We start from the raw sequence: 20,988 nt of genomic DNA on the forward strand, positions 1-20,988 counted from the left end.
TTAATACCTTATTTTTCCTTTGGAACAATTACATCTCCCTGAAAGAAATATGCATTCATCATTCAGATTAATGAATAAGTCGATCACGCAAATGCTCCAGAGCTTTGGGGAAGTTCTGCAAAACAAAGCAGTACCCCGGGACACGAGACAGCTCATGTCTTTCTCTCATGTCTCTCATGTCTTGTGTGGTATATCTAATTGATCAAGTTCCTTGCCTTTGACAATTATCAGTGATATTCCCTGGTTGTTTGATCCCTGGAGGTCATGATGATATATGTTTATGACAAAGTTTGGTATCAGTATTTCCTTTTCCTTATGTGTAATCTTTTTCCTAGCTTTTCTGATTTGTCTGACTAGGCTGGAAACATATATCCTATGAAATAGTCACTCAAGTTTACTGTGAATTTCACTGGGTTCAAAATATTTCTTTTATTTATACAATTAGCAGGAGGGAGTTTTGGAGTTTACTAATCTTAGCAAAGACTACTTCAGTAGATGCCTCACTCAGCTGCCTCTGTATTTCGGTGAGTTGACTCTATTTTTCTGTTATTTATATTCTAATAAAAAATATTATCACCTATGATCTTTACCCCATGAACAAGGAGATGTGTATTTGCTAAAAAAGCTTCTGAATACAGTAAGCTTACCAAGAAATTTGGTGAACTAAATCCTGAATCCACTATAGGTTTTTCAGTTTTTTATTCACCATGTATCCTCAACAAAATGACAAATACTGAGGATATTGAATTAAAAATGATCATCTTTAAATTTTCTATAATCCCTGACTAGGTAAATGAAAGGAACAATGATAGACTGAAGTTTTTTTTTTTAATTGGGCTTAAAATCTTTAATAATTACTTGCACAATTACAGGAAATGTAGAATGTTTACCATAGAAGATGGAAGAATAAAGCCTCATAATCCTAAGGTTAGTGTGTGAGAGGAAATTTGTACATATGATATGGGATGTAGAGAAATCTACCCTCACTAGAGAAGACTGTGTTACTATAAGGACACTCAATATCTAGATTTAAACAGTTGTCACAAGTCAGACAAAAAAGAGAAGATTTCATATTTTTATTGATTAAACATAAGAAAATTCCTAAATTGCAACTATCATATTAAAATATTATGGAAGATTATTTTCCCAATGATACCTGAAAAATGACTGAAATATTTTTATGGTAATCTTCCTTAGTAACCAGAATTTCCAGTAACTTCCCAACTTTTAATACCTCTTTAAAAAATCAGAAGCGTACACCAAGCTGTCTATGCTTGGGATAATTTACATTAGTAGGTATGTAGCTAGGAAACTGACATACTGATTTCCTTTGTGTTGCTGTGATTTTTGGTTGCTTACCTACTCCAGAGTATTTAAAGATTCTACTTTCCCTGCCTCAGAGCTGTTAATATTGTCATTTTAGTGATTGCTGGAGTGGTGTTTCTATTGGCATTTCCTTTATGGCCAAGAATACTGAATATGTTTTGCACTTGTATAACCACAGATTCTGCTCAACTTTAAATAATTATAACCTCACATATTTAGTTGTGATGGGTTCTGTTTTCTATCCTTTAAGTACATACTAACAAGTGCATTCTAAGAGGTTCACCTTAATACCATCAGTATCCTTATTTCAATAATAAGGAATGACTTAGAGCATGTGAAGGTGTTATGATTTTGTTTGAGATGATTGTCTTGAACACTTACCTTTCCCAAAGCCTTAAACATGATGCAAAAAAGCAGAGCATGTCTTAAATATGTTTTAAGTTTGTTTTCAGTAATTGAAACAAGACATTGTCATTCAATTTATAAAAGCAGTCAGTGTCAATGACTGACTAATGTAGCCACAAGGAGCTGATACGTTGACAAACATTCTATTCATGAGTCCAGTATAATCTCAGTTCTTCCTTTCCTTCTCTATGATACTGTGGTTTTGATCTCACTAGTTCTATGTTGTCCACAGGATCACACAAAATCAGAGTGCTGGGGTGACCTTCATCCTCCTGGGATTCTCAGAATATCCGGACCTCCAGGTGCCACTCTTCCTGGTTTTCCTCACCATCTACACTGTCAGCGTGCTGGGAAACCTGGGCATGATCGCCATCATCAGGCTCAGTCCCAAGCTCCACACACCCATGTACTTCTTCCTCAGTCACTTGTCTTTTGTGGATTTCTGTTACTCTTCTGTTGTCACACCCAAGCTCCTGGAGACCCTACTTGTGGAGGACAGAAGCATCTCCTTTGCAGCCTGCGTCAGCCAATTCTTCTTTGTATGTATCTGTGTGGTAACAGAAACCTTCATGTTGGCAGCCATGGCCTATGACCGATTTGTGGCCGTTTGTAACCCTCTACTCTACACAGTGGCCATGTCCCAAAAGCTGTGCGCTTTGTTGGTGGCTGCATCTTACTTTTGGGCTATGCTGTGTTCTTTTGTATTCATATACTTTTTGTTAACTTTAAATTTCTGTGGGACAAAGGTCATAAACAACTTTGTGTGTGAGCATTCTGCTATTGTTGCTGTAGCCTGCTCTGACCCTTATGTAAGTCAGTTGTCTATTGTGATATTTGCCATATTCGATGAAGTAAGCAGCCTGGGGATTGTTGTCACTTCCTATATTTTTATCTTTGTCACTGTTATGAGAATGCCCTCCTCTGGGGGTCGTTACAAAGCCTTCTCAACATGTGCTTCCCACCTCACCGCCATTACTATTTTCCATGGCCCCATCCTTTTCCTCTATTGTGTTCCTACAACCAAAAGTGCATGGTTGCTGGTGAAGATTGCCTCTATCTTTTACTCTGTGGTCGTCCCTATGCTGAATCCTCTGATTTACAGTCTCAGGAACAAAGATGTGAAGCTGGCAGCCAGGAGGCTAATCACCTCCCAACTATCCTGTCATAAAAGCTGACCCTAATGCTCTGATTTAATTACAATTCAATACAAACTTGTATTCCCTTCCTTCACTTGGTATACTCATGTATCTTCCTTTTAATATTAACAACATTGTGTACCTAATTTGTAAGTATAAATTGCAAGTGACAAGTCAGTCCATTTAAAGTAAGTCTTTGACTCAGCTATTTTTATACAAAGGTCAATTCATTCATCCTAAGTGTTGGATTTTTTTTTTTTTTTTTTTTTTGGCCAGTCCTGGGCCTTGGACTCAAGGCTTGAGCACTGTCCCTGGCTTCTTTTTGCTCAAAGCTAGCACTCTGCCACTTGAGCCACAGCGCCACTTCTGGCCGTTTTCTGTATATGTGGTGCTGGGGAATCGAACCCAGGCCCTCATGTATATGAGGCAAGCGCTCTTACCACTAGGCCATATCCCCAGCCCCCTAAGTGTTGGATTTTAAAGAGGTTCTGAAGATTTGTACTCTGAAAATTGTACTCATAATTTAAAATTTCTAAATTTTGATCTATTGAAATTTTTCCCCATTTGAAAACTATTTTAGTTCATTCTTCATTGTAAAATATGTACACATGTCAATAAAAGATAGTGTAAGTGATATAAATCTTATTTAAAATGACTGCAATCCTGCATAGTTAATTTATTTTGAGGAAGAAAATATAGGGGAAAGTTGTAGGGGTGTTTATTTATGTATTCATATGTATAAATATGTGCATGTGTGTATAAATGTTGTTCATCTGTGAGGAAGAATAAAATATCATCTTGAAGAATATTGATAGATCTGGAAAATTTTTTTTTTTTTTTTTTTTTTTTTTTTGCCAGTCCTGGGCCTTGGACTCAGGGCCTGAGCACTGTCCCTGGCTTCTTCCAGCTCAAGGCTAGCACTCTGCCACTTGAGCCACAGCGCCGCTTCTGGCCGTTTTCTGTATATGTGGTGCTGGGGAATCGAACCTAGGGCCTCATGTATCCGAGGCTGGCACTCTTGCTGCTAGGCTATATCCCCAGCCCTGGAAAAAAATTTTTAACTGAAATAAGTCACGCCCAAAGACACAAAGTACAAATATTTTTTCTTAGAAATGAAAATTACATCTTAAGTCTAAACATCCATGCATATATGCACTGGGTCATATTCATATGTAAACAGTAAAACTGAGTGAATTCTGGCATTTTGAGGGATGAGTTCAGATGGTGTATCTCCATTTAAAAAGGAATTGACCATTCAACACAGAGTATGAAAAATTCAAAACATGTTTTTATGAAGGAACAGATTTTTTTTATTTGTGTTTTTTTTTGTTGTTGTTTGTTTTGTTTTGTTTTGGCACCAGTCCTGGGGCTTGAGTTTAGGGTCTTGATGCTGTCCCTAAGCTTTTTCACTCAAGATTAGTGCTCTATCACTTCAGCCACAGCTCCAGCTCCAGCTTTTTGTTGTTTTCACCTGGAGATAAAAGTCTCATTTCCTTTCCTCCCTGGTCTGACTCCCAACCACTAGTCTCAGATTTCTGCCTCCTGAGTACCTATGATTAGAGGTGAGAGACCCAGGTACCAGTAAATACATTGATTTTGGAGGGGGAGATTATTAAATGGAGAGAGTGTTCGTAGGCAAGTACATTCATGTTTTTCAATGTAATCACGTGATTACGGAACCAGATATCTTGAGGATAAGGATGGTTCAGGAGAGAGGGGAGGGCTGAGAAAATGTTGGAAGGGGTCAAGCACTCACTGATCAAGATTCTTTGTACTAATTGACAGGTTGAATTTTGATCAAAATATGTTGTGCTGTTATATAGCCATGTTGAATTTAAATCACTTTGGATGATTAATTAAAGTTAGTAAAGTTATTTTGTATTACAAGTCACATTTTGCTTTATGCACCTGCAAAAGACTCTATAAGTTTATGGCTGTATCCTATTGCCATCCTGGTAATGTGATTGTGTTTCACTAATTTATTGGTATTTGCAAGAAATAATAAGAAAGGAAATCCATTATTTTTACGTTGTATTCCCCCTGACAGTACACTATAAGGGTCATGACACTTATATTGCTGTAACACACAGATAGGTAATTTAAGGAAAATAAATAAGCAACCTTCATCTTCAATGATACACTGTATCAATGAAACCATGTATCAATGAGCTTGAAGTTTCTGTACTGAGATTCAAAGAATTGCCTGGGCTGTATGACTGGGCCCAGTGGATCAATGGAGCTTCAGTCACCAGGCCTAATATTTGCCATCTTCCTGGAATATTTGGCTACCAGTCTTTCAAAGCCACAATTCAGTATACTCACTATAATATCATGCCTCAAATTTGTTTGTTTAGCCATGTGTTATGATCTTATAACTCAGAATAAGCCACATGACCATGTCCAAAATTAAAGGCTAAGATATTTTCTCATCTCTCAGGAAACTGTGCATTAGTAAGGCACACGTTCAGCTTTTCATTGAGAGTGAAATACAACTTTATTGTGTATAAGAAATAGCTGGTAATTTTTTTCTGATTTAACCCATTTTCTACAAAACAGCTCATTTGACTTCTGCAAACAGATATTTTTGTCAGAGTTTGCATGCAAATATTTACCTGTCCTGCTCATCAAGACTAGAATTTATCCACAGATAGTGAAGTAACAATCATAGGTCTGAGATTTAATCCAATCTATTAAATTATTTTGATTTTTCCCCAAGATGGAATTTTAATTCTAAGAAATGTTTTAAATTAAATTACATGTACTTTATAACTTACATTCTTAGAAACAATCAACATTCTTACTTGTTATGGAAAATAGAAAGAATAACCAAGGGTTTACCAAGAAATTTTTACAATGTAAAACATGACTTTTCTTCCTTTTAATTAAATTTATTTTAAAATGTTACATTAAAACTAAAAACACAGTACATATTCATGGGATACAAGATGATGTTTGTACATGTGAGTAACATCTTAATCTGACTAAACATATTCATCTCCTCAAACCATTTTCATATAGTTGATTTATGGTTCCCCCACCAAGCAGCACAAGTGGTACCTCAAGGCCTCGACAGGAAGTTTACAACCAGAGGCACACACCCAGACCATTTGTTCTCTAGTCATTTTTTTCAGATACACTCTCCACATTTTTTGTGGGCTTGGTCACAGATTTCCATCCCCCTACCTGTGGCCTTTCTCTATGTCTAACTTCTTGAAATTGGATCTGCTACCTTCTTTGTTCAGGCTGACCTCAAACTGTGATTCTTTTAATCTTTGCTACCTGAGCAGCAGAGATTAAGCCATCTGAGTCATTATGTTGGTCAGGTTTGACTTCCTAAAGATGAAAAAAAATGTAAATCCTTCTAGATGTTTCAAATATACATATCATGTGACTGCCACTCTAGACTTGGTTTTGTTGATTATGCCTGGCCCTTTACCAATTGAGCTATGCCTCCAACTCCAGTTTTTTGCTGGATAATCTAAGATTAGCATTTTGAGGTTTTGGTCTGTCTAGGGTTTCTCCAAATTGCAATTCTCAGATCTCACCCTCCTGAATATGTGCGAGCCACTGGCATCCAGCTTTTTTGTTTTTTAGAGTTTGTCGGAAATCTTTATTATGTAATTGAGCAAGTGTATGTTATATACTTTGCAAGTATATGTTCATGGCCTTAGCTTTGCCACTTGTGCCAATGTAGCTATGTTGTCAGTCAACTATATTTTCTTTGAATATTTTATCCATATAATTTTAGGTTTGTTTTCATTCTCCAGAAAATAGTATAGATGTATCAGTTATAGTTTATGCAGTTTTTCTCAATGACATTACAATATAGCAATTCAGGCTGGGCAATTGGGTGTGTTTTTGGGACTGGTATATATATCTTTGGTTTTGCCAGTTCTGGGGCTTGGACTTAGGGCCTGAGCACTGTCCCTGACTTCTTTTTTTGCTCAAGGCTAGCACTCTACCACTTGAGCCACAGCACCACTTCTGGATTTTTCCATATATGTGGTGCTGAGGAATTAAACCCAGGGCTTCATGCTTATGAGGTGAGCACTCTACCACTAGGCCACATTCCCAGCCCCGGGGTGTGTTTTTGTTTAATCTTTCTTCCTTGGGTCTACTAAAAATTCAGAAGATACTGTTGAGTTTTCTAAACCCATGACAACAGTGACTATTTTGGCACTGAATGTCAACTTAATGTCTTATTTTCAGCAAGTCTTACAAAGGTCCTAATAACTGTGTGTAAGATGGATCAGGAAAGATCGAAATCTTCCTGAACTGTGTGATAATGATGCCTAGAAGCTCAAATTCAACTGGATTTCACTGGAGGTTGATCTAGAGTTGAGTTAGAAGATAACAAAAATGTTGGTTGTTCTCTTAAATGCAAATAAATTAATTAGTATAGTTTTAAAACATTTTATATATAGTTTATGTATTGTGATAAATAGCAATGTCTGTTTAATTTTTAAATTTTTATTTTTTTCTGATGTAATCACACAAGAATCTTTATTGCTAGCTCGAGTCTGGGCTCACAAACGTCACCGATGCAGCGGGTCTGAATCGAGAGCCATAATGTCTGTTTTAAATTATAATTATCAATTCTAATAAAATAGGGAACAATGACTCAGTATGAATACAGTTAATAGTGATCTCTCTCTCTCGACTCAAAGCTGCAAACTAGTTTAAATAGCTTGTTTTCCCTTTTAGATAATTACATATCCCTATAAAGGAAATATGCACTCATCATTTTAATTAATGAGTAAAGTTAATCATCCAAATTCTCCAGGGCTATGGGAAATATTCTGCAGAACTAAGCAATCTCATGAGACTGTGATATATTTAATTGCTCGAAACCATTGCCTTGGACAATTTTTAGTGATATTCCCTAGTTTTCTGATTCCCCAAGGTCATGATGATATATATTTGTGACAAGGTTTAGTAGTAACAGTATTTCCTTTCATTGTGTATAATCTTTTGACTCGCTGCTCTCAATTGTCTGGAAATATATATCATATGAAATAGTCGTCCAAGTCCACTGTGGACTCCACAGGTTCAGAAATATTAATTTTAACTATACAATATTCAGGAGGAGTTTTGGAGTTTATTAATCTTAGCAAAGACTTCTTAAACAGATGCCTCATTCAGTTGACTCTGTATTTTGGTGAGTTGACTCTATTTTTCTATTATTTTTATTCCAATAGAAAAAAACATTATGATTTACTGATCTGTACCAGGGACAAAGAAATGTGTATTTTCCAACAGCATTGAATACAATTAGTTTCATCGAGGACCTTTGGGTGCAAATTCCTGATTCCATTATATTTTTCTCATTTTATATTCACCAGGTTTTATCAAAAAAGTATCAAATATAGCTGATAGGGAATTAAAATTACCATCTGTAAATTTCCTATAATCTGAGTAGGTGAGAGGAATAAGTATGTTGGTAATTGATAGAACGAAATTTTTTAAATTGTGGTTAAAAACTTTAATGATTGCCTCCACACAGAGAGGCAATGTGGAATGATAACTATAGAAGATGGAAGAATAAAGCATTATAATTGTGAGGTCAGTATATGACCTCACAATATGGGTTCTATTTAGAGAAATTTATCCTCACTAGAGAAGACTATGTTACTACAAGGACATTCAATATCTAGATTCAGACATTTGTTACAGTTTAGACAGAAAAGAGAAGATTCCATATGTTCATTAATTAAACATAAGGAAATCCTTAAAGTTTCAAGTGCTACATCAAAAATTATGGAAATTTATTTATTTATTTATTTATTTTTACTGCTAAAGTTTTATTTTTTTTTAAGTTTTTATTATAAAACTGATGTACAGATAGGTTACAGTTTCATATGTTGGCATTGGATACATTTCTTGTACTGTTTGTTAACTTGTCCCTCATACCCCCCTCCCCCCTCCCCCTTACCCTTTCCCCCCCTGAGGTGTTCAGTTCACTTACACCAAACAGAGTTGCAAGTATTGCTTTTGTAGTTGTTTCTCTTTTTTTTACCCTGTGTTTCTCAATTTTGGTATTCCCTTTCAATTTCCTAGTTCTAATACCAGTATACACGGTTTCCAATATACTCAGATAAGATTACAGAGACAGTGTAGATACAATCACAAGAAGGTGATACAAGAACATCATCAATAGTAGAAGCTACAGATACACATGGGATGTTGAAAGTAGATACAACTGTGATATAACAATCATTTCCATAAAATGGAGTTCATTTCACTTAGCATCATCTTATGTGATCATAAGGGCATAGCTATTGGGCTCTTGTGATCCTCTGCTGTGACTTGCCTAAACATGTGCTAATTATTCCCAATAAGGGAGACCATAGAGTCCATGTTTCTTTGGGTCTGGCTCACTTCACTTACTATAATTTTTTCCAAGTCTTTAAATTATGGAAATTTATTCTTCACAATAATACCTACAATACTAACTTAAATTTTTGTGTTTTCAGTATTTAGTTAGGTTTTTTTTTTCAAGATTTATTCTTCCTGTGTAACCGAGGCTGGCCATGAACTTCTCATCTTCTTATAGATATCTAATGCTATTAATTACAAGCATACATTGGCCAACCTTAGCTTAGAATAATTTATGTAGCTAGGAAACGAACACAAGGATTTCTTTTGTGTTTGCTCTGACTTTTAGTTCCTTACACAACCGTGTATAAGGGTGCTTTTTTCCCTGTTTCCTCCCTAACATTTGTTATTTTGATGCTTATTGGGTTAATGTTTTGATTGGCATGTCCTTTGTGGCTAAGAATGCTGCATACTTCTTTGCACTGTTATAACTTCAGAAACTGCTCAGCTTTAAGTAAGTATAATCCTGCATATTTTTTAGTAATAGGCTATGTTTTCTATTCTGTAAGTGCATACTGATAAGTGCATTCTAAGAAGTTGAACTTAATACCATAGCATTCTTGTTTTAGTATTAAAGTAATGACTTAGAGCGCACTGATGTGTTGTGGTTTCCTGTTTGAAATGGTTCCTTTGAACCTTCAGCAAAGCTTTAAAATTGATCCAAAATAACAGAACATGTTCTAAATAAGATTTAAAGTATGTTGCATTTCTAACCTTTTGAGAGTAGCTACTGTTTTTCAGTTGCATATCTACTGATACTATACTTATTGCAAAATGTGGAGATTTTCACTCATTATTACTTTATTGTTCATTATTACTTTGCATGTTTTATTACTTCAGAGGCACTAATGTTATAATCACTTTAATAAGTAATATAACTTGATACTACTTTCATTTTTCCAATCTTCATTACTATGAGGCTGATGTATTATGAAGGTCATAGTTTGAGAATAGCTTGGTCAAAAAATATTGCAAGATTTCATTTTTATCAGTAAATAGCTGGTTGTAACAGCATGTGTGTCTGTCTTTTCTGCTTCATGGGAAACAAATAGCAGAATCCTGGTTCAGGCCAGCTCAAGTGAAAAGCAAGACTCCACCTGAATAAAAACCACAAAATAAGACAATAAAAGTCAAAATAACAAAAAGGTTTTGGGGTGTGACTCAAATGGTAGAGATCCAACATACCAAGAACTTTGTCCTGAGTTCAAATGCCAGTGCCCTCAATGAACAAACAACAACTACAAGTAAAAAGGAATAATCTTTTAAAAATTTCAAAGTAAGTTAAACACAAATGAAAATATTCACTGCATTACCCATATAATGACTTCAGATTGTGTTGACCATTAACTCACTAGCAGTTTCAAAGACTCTTTGAAGAGCAAATATATGGAACCATATTTTTAAATAACAGCACTTAAAACAAGTTACCATTTTATAGTTTTTAGCAGGTCTAACTAAATGATATCATAATGTCAGCAAAGAAACTAGGAAACTTAGGTATCTCCTCGAAGTGAATACTTTTTTGTAAATATAGTTTGAAGGAAATAGTTTTAGTGATTGTTTTCATGAAGCCAGGTTTCTGTGGTTGTAGTTAATCTTGCAACTGCTAATCAGAAATTCAGAATCCTGTCACTCTCCCTAGATGGGAATAATAAGTAAAAGAGCAGAAGTTCCTCAAGGGCTTGTATTCTCAGTCCTTTGAGTGACAAAGGCATTGGGGATAAGCCCAGTAACTCAAACTTCAAGAAATTGAGTATGAGGATAATATTTCTCTGGGCTTCAACTTCTGTTTCTAGTCACTTAGCTTAGAGTGTCCTCCTGTGGGCTCTACTTGTTGATGACCCAGAACTTGCCTGCTTTAATTCTTCAGCTCTAAGTTGCAGTGAACCCTGCAATAAGCAGCCAGCAGCAATGGAAAGAACATTGTAGTGTCATTGCTGTCAGATAAGCCTCCTGTGCTGCCATTTCCAATCCAACAGTGACAAATATCACAGCTCTTACTCTGAGGGTGTCTGAGATCCAACACCTTTAAAACACAGAAGCTCTCTCTACATAAGTCTTCTAGTAATCACAACCTGAAGTTTCTCATCTTCAGCTATTAACAGCCTTCCGTGTCTCCATCATTGCTGTTCCCATGGTTTCGGCCATGGCCCTTCTCTGGATCTTTTCAACTGCCTTCTCATTAGTAATGCTCTTGTTTCTTCTTCCAAAATGGTGGCTAGTTTTACCTCTTTCAAGGCTTCCATAGGCTTCCTGCTTTTTTGCCATCATTTTTCTGTGTTTGCATACTCATACTTTTGATAAAGACAAAAAGCGTGAGAGAAAAGGCAACTTTAGGAATTATTTTTGAGTGACCCTAATATTGTAACAACAGGGGTCAGCATTGAAAATTTTGTCCAAAGTTGCTGTGAAAATAAGATGAATAGGCTTCTTACATAGCCAGCAATGGAATGTGGACAGGAAGTCTGTATTTAAGTGAAATGAAGGAGGGCTTCATGTACATTAAAAACAGTATTGGCAACCATCATGACACATTCCTTCATGTACCATATTTGTTTCAATCACAAATGCAAATGAAGGGCTATTTTTCTATTCATAATAGGATTTCAATTGGGCCACCAGGGTAAGTGATACCCCTGCAATGTGAAGATAAGGAGTGTCAGGGTTACTTACAGTTTATCAAGGAGGTCAAATTATGATGCATTGTACTTTAATAGTAATGGCCTGGCCAAAGCCTACAACAGCCAGAGTTGTGCTCTGACATCAGACACATATGATTACACTGTAGCTTTCTTATGTTACCCATGGAGTGATCAGTGGGGCCAAGCCTATCTATGCTTAGACAGTAGGCTGCTTGGCATCATAATTCTTTGCTTATTATAGTCAGGCCATCTGAAAGTTTCTGAAAACTATTGAGACAGAAATAAACCTATTTGGTCCTCAAACTGTGGCTAACCCACAGAAAAACTGTAAGAGGGTCTTACCATAAACATCACGATTAACATTAACAGGGATTTAACAATATGCAACGGTGCTGTCAAAATCGTCTCATCCCATCAGTTATCTCATAGAAAGAGGTAAGTTTACTATTTGAGATAGAGTACAGTATATGCTGCACAGTATAGTGTAGCTTACTCTGATCTTCTGTTTTGCAACTTTTAGTTTTGCTTTTAATAATTGAAACCATACACTGGCATTCATTTTGTAAAAATGATCAAAGTCAGTGTCAACGACTGACTAATACCACAGCCACAAGGAGCTGATCTATTGACCAACACTCTATCTACAAGTCCAGTACAATCTCAGTTCTTTCTTTCCTTCTCTATGAATAACAGTGGTTTTGATCTCACAAGTTTTATGTTGTCCATAGGATCACACAAAATCAGAGTGCTGGGGTGACCTTCATCCTCCTGGGATTCTCAGAATATCCAGACCTCCAGGTGCCACTCTTCCTGATTTTCCTCACCATCTACACTGTCAGCGTGCTGGGAAACCTGGGCATGATCGCCATCATCAGGCTCAATCCCAAACTTCACACCCCCATGTACTTCTTCCTCAGTCACTTGTCCTTTGTGGATTTCTTTTACTCTTCAATCATCACGCCCAAGCTCCTGGAGAACCTGCTTGTGGAGGACAGAAGAATCTCCTTTGCAGGCTGCATCACCCAATTCTTCTTTGCATGTATCTGTGTGGTAACAGAAACCTTCATGTTGGCAGCCATGGCCTATGACCGATTTGTGGCCGTTTGCAACCCTCTCCTCTATACAGTGACCATGTCCCAAAAGTTGTGCCATTTGTTGGTGGCTGCACCCTACTCGTGGGCTCTAGTGTGTTCCTTCATATTTATATACTTTTTGTTGACCTTGTACTTTTGTGGGACAAAGGTCATAAACAACTTTGTGTGTGAGCATTCTGCCATTGTTGCTGTGTCCTGCTCAGATCCCTACAGTAGTCAGATGATCATTTTAGTCTTTGCCACGTTCAATGAAATTAGCAGTCTGCTAATAATTTTTACCTCCTATGTTTTTATCTTTGTCACTGTAATGAGAATGCCCTCCCCTGGGGGTCGTTACAAAGCCTTCTCAACATGTGCTTCCCATCTCACTGCCATTACTATTTTCCATGGCACGATTCTTTTCCTCTACTGTGTTCCTACCACCAAAAGTTCATGGCTGATGGTCAAAATAGCCTCTATCTTTTACACCGTGGTCATCCCCATGCTCAATCCTCTGATTTACAGCCTCAGGAACAAAGATGTGAAGGAGACTGTCAGGAAACTCATGAATACCCATTTCACATGTCGTAAAAGTTGGTTCTAAAAATCTTAACCAAGATTGTTGTTGCTCTATAAGCAAATCAACCTAAACCTTTTTGATATCACTCCACTTCCATTTTAGAAACATATGCCCTACATCTGATTGTCTTTGATGGTTGTGTGTCACTAATGTATTTTGAAATGCTTATGTGGACTTTCAAGCAATAATTTGGAAGAGTCTCTGCTATTTTCACCCAGGTTCCTTCATGACAAAATAATATGGCATCTAAGATATTGTGATTGATCGAATATACAGAAGTGTGACTTTTTTTTTTTTTTTTTTTTTGCCAGTCCTGGGCTTGGACTCAGGGCCTGAGCACTGTCCCTGGCTTCTTTTTGCTCAAGGCTAGCACTCTGCCACTTGAGCCACAGTGCCACTTCTGGCCATTTTCTATATATGTGGTGCTGGGGAATTGAACCCAGGGCTTCATGTATACAAGGCAAGCACTCTACCACTAGGCCATATTCCCAGCCCCAGAAGTGTGACTTTTTGCTAACATTAAAGAACCACAATATCCAGTGAATCACAACTTGAATCCACATGTTTAGGTCTGGCTAGCCACATGGTGGATTGTAGGGTCTGACTTCTTATCTTCATGGTGGGGGAAGGTGAAGTCCCGCCTCACAAGTGATGGGCATACTTAAATCCCTGGAGGCATGGGCGGTGACTTGGCTGATAGGTTACAAATCTGTCAGTCCAATGCCTGGGACTTGAGTTTCCTGTGACCCAATCCCTTGATTTGACTCTATGTAGTCCCAGAGTACTTCAAGCACCATTATGCCAAGTCACATGTCTCCATGTTGGTGTACTGTCTCCAGTCCCCTGGTTCTTCTCCAGTCAACATGCATCCCTCCCTACTCAGCTGTCGATTGGAGATGAATTGGTTTGTTGGTATTATTTTGCTTCTTTCTTTCCCCTCAGGCTTTCATGTTTCAGTTTTCTAACAATATTAAGTGTATTTTCTGACTACAGGTCTTTTAAGACAGCAGTCCACCATGCTCTTTCCAATCTTTTAATAAAGACTCCAAGATTTGACCTCTCAAAGTTGGCTTCTGTGTTTCCTCACCTTACAACAGAATCCATGAACAGGCTGATGTTTCCTTGTTGGATACTGTTTAGCTACTACTTGATTACATGACTGGGTCAGCATGGTCAAAGAAACCTCCATTTCCAAACCTAATGTTGAAGTGCCAGACTTTGAAGTCAGGCCCCACTTTACCACATGAACCCCACTTTACCACGTGAACCTGAGATAAGCAGGCCCTGTGAGCAGACCCAGGACAAGCTTATTAGGGCCCAGCTGGTCAAGAACTGTAACCGCTGGGAATGCTTAACTCTAACCACCCCTAGAATGCCTCTAGCCCTGTGCCTCGAGCCCTGAGCCAATCAGATTTGTACTCGTGTCCAGGTCTTGCTTGCTTGAACACCTGATTGCTGTAACTTTGTTTTTTTGTCTTGCTTGAACACTGGATGACTGTAACTTTGTTTTTTGCCTTTATAAGCCCTGTGTAATCGCAGCTCGAGGCTTCCTCCTAACCTCCACTGTATCGGTGGGTAGGACGAGGCCCAAGTTGCAGCTCGCTTGAATAAAGCCTTGCCTTGCTTTTGCATTTCGGAACGTCTGAGTCTCGGTGGTCTTCTTGGTGGTCTTCTCGTGACTTGGCATAACACCTTACGTATGAAATTGTAACGCCTCTGTACATCACTTTGACAATAAACAAATGGGAAAAAAAGTTAACTTGTGTTTCTTCTTTTTATTTTTCTAATCTGGATTAAAGTTTATCTACCAATGGTGAAGATAAATCCACATTTTTTAGTTTTCCTCAACTTTGTTAAATGGCAATTATTTCCCTGAGCAAACAAATTTAACTGAATGGGATAATAAAACTTTTACAAGATCACAAGTAATTGTTGAGGAACATATATAAATATCCTTAATCTTTGTACTGTACAGTAAGGGTAACTGTTATGCCAAGTCGCGAAATGACCACCAAGAAGGCCACCGAGACTCAGACGTTCCGAAATGCAAAAGCAAGGCAAGGCTTTATTCAGGTGAGCTGCAACTTGGGCCTCGTCCTACCCACCAACACAGCAGAGGTTAGGAGGAAGCCCCGAGCTGCGATTGACAGGGCTTATAAAGGCAAAAAACAAAGTTACAGCCATCAGGTGTTCAAGTAAGACAAAAAACAAAGTTACAGCAATCAAGTGTTCAAACAAGCAAGATTAGGACACGGGTACAAATCTGATTGGCTCAGGGCTCGAGGCATTTTGGGGGCAGTTAGAGTTAAGCATTCCCAGAAGTTAGAGTTCTTGACCGGCTGGGTCCTAATAAGCTTGTCCTGGGTCTGCTCACAGGGCCTGCTTATCTCAGATTCGTGTGGTAAAGTGGGATTCACGTGTAAAGTGGGGTTTGCGTGGTAAAGTGGGGCCTGACTTCAAAGTCTGGCTCTTCAGTAACAACTTACTTTCCAAGAATTGTTTAAATATTAGACATATGTTTTCTTTCTTTGAATTAAATGTACTTTAGTATGACATACTGAAAACTCAAAAGTGATGTCTTTATGGTGTTGGGAGCCAACAACGAAGTTCATCCTGACTTCTGGCTATACTCTCAAGGGCGTACAAGGTCATGGCTTAGGGTTCCAACAACAAAGTCCATCCTAACCTCTGGCTATGTTGTTATCTCAAGGACATGCAAGAACATGGTTTACCTGAAGGACAGTTCTAATCCCGAGATGTTTTAGTGTGTCCACAAGGGTCTGTTTTATGTAAACCATTCAACCTTATCTTGTTTTACTGCCTGTTGTTATTTACCAATTTCAGGGCCTTCCTGTTTTCTTAAACCTTAGTTAATCCTATGCTATTCCCTGGTTCCTAAACTGCATATAATCTGGAAGTAAAGAATAAAATATGGCTGCAGTCTTGAGTTACAGTCTTAAGCTGCAGACCTCCTGAACCCCATCTTTTGTCTCTTGCCTTTTTTCTCTTGTCTTGCATTTTTCCTTTTCTTTAATCCTCACCCCCCTCATTCAGGATTCCCTTTTCGCTGCCGGCTGGCTCCGGCATTATGGGATACTGGATAATATTTGATACATCTATTAATGTATTAATCTGATTAAAACAATTTATATTCCCATACATTTTACTTTTTTCAAATATATATTTAATATTCATATATATGTATTTACAATCATTTATATTTAAAATCATGCACATAAAATACAACCACTGTGTTGGTATCTTAATATGTTGTGTTTTTTTGCCACCATATTTACTCACTGATTTGGAACCCACAGGAGTCATGCATGAATCAGAAGACATGGATTTAAACTATCAGTGGTATGATTTGTGTGTGTGTTTTGAACAACATGTTTCTACAGCAAAATATAGATTGCTTATCTATACCCATCACATGACCATTCTAACCTCCATGGTTGAGTGCAAAAAGAGCTATAGTTCTGCACACAGGATGCACCTGTCTTAATATGTGTGCTATTAGATATGTTAAGCAAATGTGTAATAATGTTGTTGATATTGGATTATGGGTGATTACTCATAGTTTTTATTGTGGTTTGTTATATGGTTTTCAGTAGTATAATTTCTCTAACAAAGTAAGCACTTTTCTTACAATATATGGATGACCATAATATCTAGAATAAATCATGTCTGCAGCAACATACAATGAAGTTTTCTCTAATTTCTTTGTTTGTAGTTCATTACACCAAATTATCAGGCATCTCCTGGGTCCATGTCCCCTAAGGCAAGCAGCTGGAGATAAAACACACAATGGAATCATGGAACTTATGACTGAAGCCTTTACTTCAAGACATCTCTACATTGCCAAAATGTTTTGAAAGTGATGGAGATCCCATCTCTCCCTTCCACTACTGAATTATATTTCACAAGAGTCATTTACTGCCTTTATTAAATAAAGTGAGACTCTTTTAATTTGGGGGCGGATTGTGCATGCAGATATTACCTTTTTATGGGGAGGAATTGTTTTGTTTTCATTAAAATCCAGTCCTCTAAGCTGGCTTGAGCCACATGCCAGCACTATCCATGCAGTTTTTAAATAAAGGTAGGGAAATATCCATTGAAATGCACTTCAGGAAAATCTGTTGTTGGTAAGTTCCTCCAATGAGGGGAATATTTTCAATGCTATGTGAGAGCTATCAAAATCCTGAGGTAGGAGATAACAGTAAACATGTCAGTGGAGGGGTAATTGTTTCTACTTGTTTTAAAGAATTCTACATATTACAGTGCTAAATTGGATGTTCATTTTTCCATAGGTTCATTTTTACTGAGTTTGAAACTATGTCCTTAATTGTTGTATTACATGTATTATTTTTAAATGAAACATTAAGGGTAAACTTTGTTTTTATGATATGTAATAAATTCAGATACATGGAGTGCCACACAGAGTAGAATATACATATAAAATAGTAACATAGCCTGTGCATTTAAAATACATTGTGATAATATAGGTGCAATGAAAAACAGATCAGGAGAAAACTAAAGAGATTTGAGAGCCAGAATGCTTACTTGGAAGGATTGGGTGGCCAACTTGTCAATGAAACAGGATACATTAGAAAGCATTAAAGAAGAACTGAGTCATTTCATTGAATAAGAAGAAATGAAACAGTGCTTTCATGGAATAACTCTTCCATACTAATGCAAATTGTCAACACGACGTTTTTATGTACTTCTTAGGAGAGTCAGTAAAAATTCACATGGAACAGTTTCAATTTAACTTATTAATAAAGTGCTGTTGAAACCACTTTAATTATTGCCTTCAAGTTTCAGTAATCACTGGTCTGTGGTTTCACACACTAGCAAGGAGTGACCTAGTACCTGATCATAATAGCAAAGAAGAGTGAGGAATATTTTTATATTTTTCTTTGTTTTTACATTAGTTCTTGGTCATATTGTGATGACTACCACTTAATATTATGGGAAGACAGGAATAGAAAAGCAATAGGAAAAGGAAGATTACATAGCAAATAGCATTAGAGACAGAAACAAATGGAATTCAGATTTGAGAACTTTCACAAAATTAGCAGGATATTCCTAACACAATCTGTGTAGTGTCGTTGATCTCAGTGATTTTTGAGACAGGATCTGGGAATGTAGCTCACGGTTGCCTTGAAATTATGACCCAGTTTTCTCAATTTACCAAGTGTCTGGATTACAGGTGCTACCATATTGACTAGCTTCTATCTTATTTTTTAAACTAATGAACATAATATGCAGAGTTTATGCTTCTAGAATTGAGAAGAGAAAAAATTTAAGAAACATTTAACAAATTACCCCAGATGTAATCAGAAATTTTAGGGGAAAATTGAAATTTTAGGGACGTTGCCTAGGTAGAGGGCTGAATTGAAAGGCAAGAGGTGTGCCAGCAGTTCAATTAATCAGGAGGACAGAATACCCAGCTGCAGTGGTGAGTAAGAGAAGAATGAAGTTTGGAGTAAAATTTAATACTAAATGTGCGATATCTAATTTTGTTCCTCAATTCTAAATTTATAAAAATGTGGTTTGTGCTTGGTCAGTAACCCCTCTACAAATATTGGTGTAGGAAAAATTGAGCAAACTCAGTCCAAAGATTAGCTACAAATTCTAAGTTAGTTCATACGAGGCAAGTAAAACCCTTTTTTGGCTTTGAAGAGTGTTCTGTAACAGAGGGCAGAATCCTTAGTAGTTTTTTTTAAAAAAAAATCTTCTCAGGATAGCTAATGTTATATCAAGCATATTACCTAGGCAAGCAGATAGAGAAAATATTGCAGAGAAAATGATGGAAAATTGCATAAAATGATAGAAAATATGACAGAAGAAAGAGGCAAAGGTATAAAGATATTTTATAAAAGTCCCTCTTCTTGGAAAGAATAAAATTAGAGTTCTTATTTGACTTCTACACTCAGAATGAGAATTATATCTATCAGCCTCAAAAATCATAAATTCCCTTTCCCCAATTTTTAAGAGTTTCTTTTTTCTTACTGTATAGATTTGCTTACGGTGTAAGCAATGTGCTTAATCTTCCTAATCACTACCTGGCATAAATGTTACTGGTGCAATCTACTCAATATTTATATGATTCTCTCTCTCTGTATATATATATATATATGTAAATATATGTATATATACATATATATCCTTTATTTTCATATTATATTTTACTGTATTCCAAGTAATAGATACTCTTCCAAAGAGTTTGCTTAAAAGCTGTTGAGAGTACTATGATTTTATTTCAGGTAAAGAAATGACAGTAATTAACAATGAAGCTAATTGCCCACAAACAGCAGCCCTGAAGTGATCAACAAAGAACAGAGTGAAGCAAAATAATCATGGACTCAAGTTGACCCTGCTTGTCTTCAATTGTATTTTTTGAGATTCTGCTGAGTTATTGCTTTCTACCCTTTCAGCTCATCCTGCTTAGTTTTCTTTTCTTTCTCCTTGTATCTGGTTGAATGGAGGATCATGGTCCATGATATGGTAAATCAGAGTTGTGTGAACACATTCATCTTGATTGGCTTCTCTGAATACCCACACATCCAGGTCCTGCTTTTCCTTATATTTTTAACCATATACACTGTCACTGTGGTTGGAAATTTGGGGATCATAGTGGTAATCAGGATCAACCCCAGGCTTCATACCCCCATGTACTTTTTCCTCACCCACCTTGCATTTTTGGATATGTGTTATTCCAGTGTGTTTACACCCAAACTCCTAGAAATCTTAGTTGTGGAAGAACGAATTATCTCCTTAGAAGGATGTATGATTCAGTATTTCTTTGGATGCACATTCGTGATTACAGAAATGTTTATGCTGGCCGTGATGGCCTATGACAGGTTGGTGGCTGTGTGTAATCCTCTGCTCTACAAAGTCGTGATGTCCCACAAGCTCTGTGCTCTCCTCGTAGCTGGGACTTACCTATACGGTGGCCTCTGCTCAGTAATACTCACTTACTCTCTTTGGCAACTATCTTACTGTGAACCGGGCATCATAAATCACTTTGGCTGTGAGTATTCTGCAGTCCTCTCTGCGTCTTGTTCTGATCCCTCCTTCAGCCAGATGGCATGCCTATTTATCTCGATATTTAGTGAATCTTGCAGCCTCCTGATCACCCTGGCTTCCTATGTGGTCATAGTTGTCACCATCCTGAGGATGCCCTCTAAGGGGGGCCTGAGGAGAGCCTTCTCCACCTGTACCTCTCACCTGACGGCCATCAGCATTTTCCATGGGGTCATTCTACTGCTCTACTGTGTCCCCAGCTCCAAAAGTTCTTGGCTCCTGGTCAAAGTAGCCACCGCCCTTTACACAGTCATGATCCCCATGCTGAACCCCCTCATCTACAGCCTGAGGAACAAAGATGTGAAGGAGACAGTCAGGAGGCTCATGCACTCCAAACTGCATCCTCAATTGATATAACTCAA

The 20,988-nt window shown here is 37.3% G+C and overlaps 3 protein-coding genes across 3 annotated transcripts; all 3 read left to right on the forward strand.

Moving 5' to 3' along the window:
• The first annotated feature begins 495 nt into the window (after nt 1-495).
• On the forward strand, nt 496-2,906 carry LOC125362521 (olfactory receptor 5D13-like). Its single transcript, XM_048361349.1, has 2 exons — nt 496-524; nt 1,964-2,906. Exons 1-2 carry the CDS (start codon nt 496-498, stop codon nt 2,904-2,906), a joined length of 972 nt encoding a protein of 323 aa, XP_048217306.1.
• An 8,482-nt stretch (nt 2,907-11,388) lies between these two features.
• Nucleotides 11,389-13,561, forward strand: LOC125362522 (olfactory receptor 5D13-like). The gene is made up of 2 exons (XM_048361350.1): nt 11,389-11,427; nt 12,596-13,561. Exons 1-2 carry the CDS (start codon nt 11,389-11,391, stop codon nt 13,559-13,561), a joined length of 1,005 nt encoding a protein of 334 aa, XP_048217307.1.
• A 6,471-nt stretch (nt 13,562-20,032) lies between these two features.
• Nucleotides 20,033-20,983, forward strand: LOC125361897 (olfactory receptor 5D13-like). Its single transcript, XM_048360509.1, has one exon. It carries the CDS (start codon nt 20,033-20,035, stop codon nt 20,981-20,983), a length of 951 nt encoding a protein of 316 aa, XP_048216466.1.
• The last annotated feature ends 5 nt before the right edge of the window (nt 20,984-20,988 follow it).

The sequence above is a fragment of the Perognathus longimembris genome, chromosome 13 (assembly GCF_023159225.1).
Source record: "Perognathus longimembris pacificus isolate PPM17 chromosome 13, ASM2315922v1, whole genome shotgun sequence".
In the NCBI taxonomy this organism is placed as follows: domain Eukaryota; kingdom Metazoa; phylum Chordata; class Mammalia; order Rodentia; family Heteromyidae; genus Perognathus; species Perognathus longimembris.

Excerpts from the sequence above, each read along its gene's own strand:
- LOC125361897 (XM_048360509.1), top strand. The coding sequence starts at position 20,033 with ATGGTCCATGATATGGTAAATCAGAGTTGTGTGAACACATTCATCTTG.
- LOC125362522 (XM_048361350.1), top strand. The coding sequence starts at position 11,389 with ATGGCCCTTCTCTGGATCTTTTCAACTGCCTTCTCATTA. Across the intron at positions 11,428-12,595 it reads TTTCAACTGCCTTCTCATTA|TTTTATGTTGTCCATAGGAT; the intron begins GTAATGCTCTTG and ends TGATCTCACAAG.
- LOC125362521 (XM_048361349.1), top strand. The coding sequence starts at position 496 with ATGCCTCACTCAGCTGCCTCTGTATTTCG. Across the intron at positions 525-1,963 it reads TCAGCTGCCTCTGTATTTCG|GATCACACAAAATCAGAGTG; the intron begins GTGAGTTGACTC and ends TGTTGTCCACAG.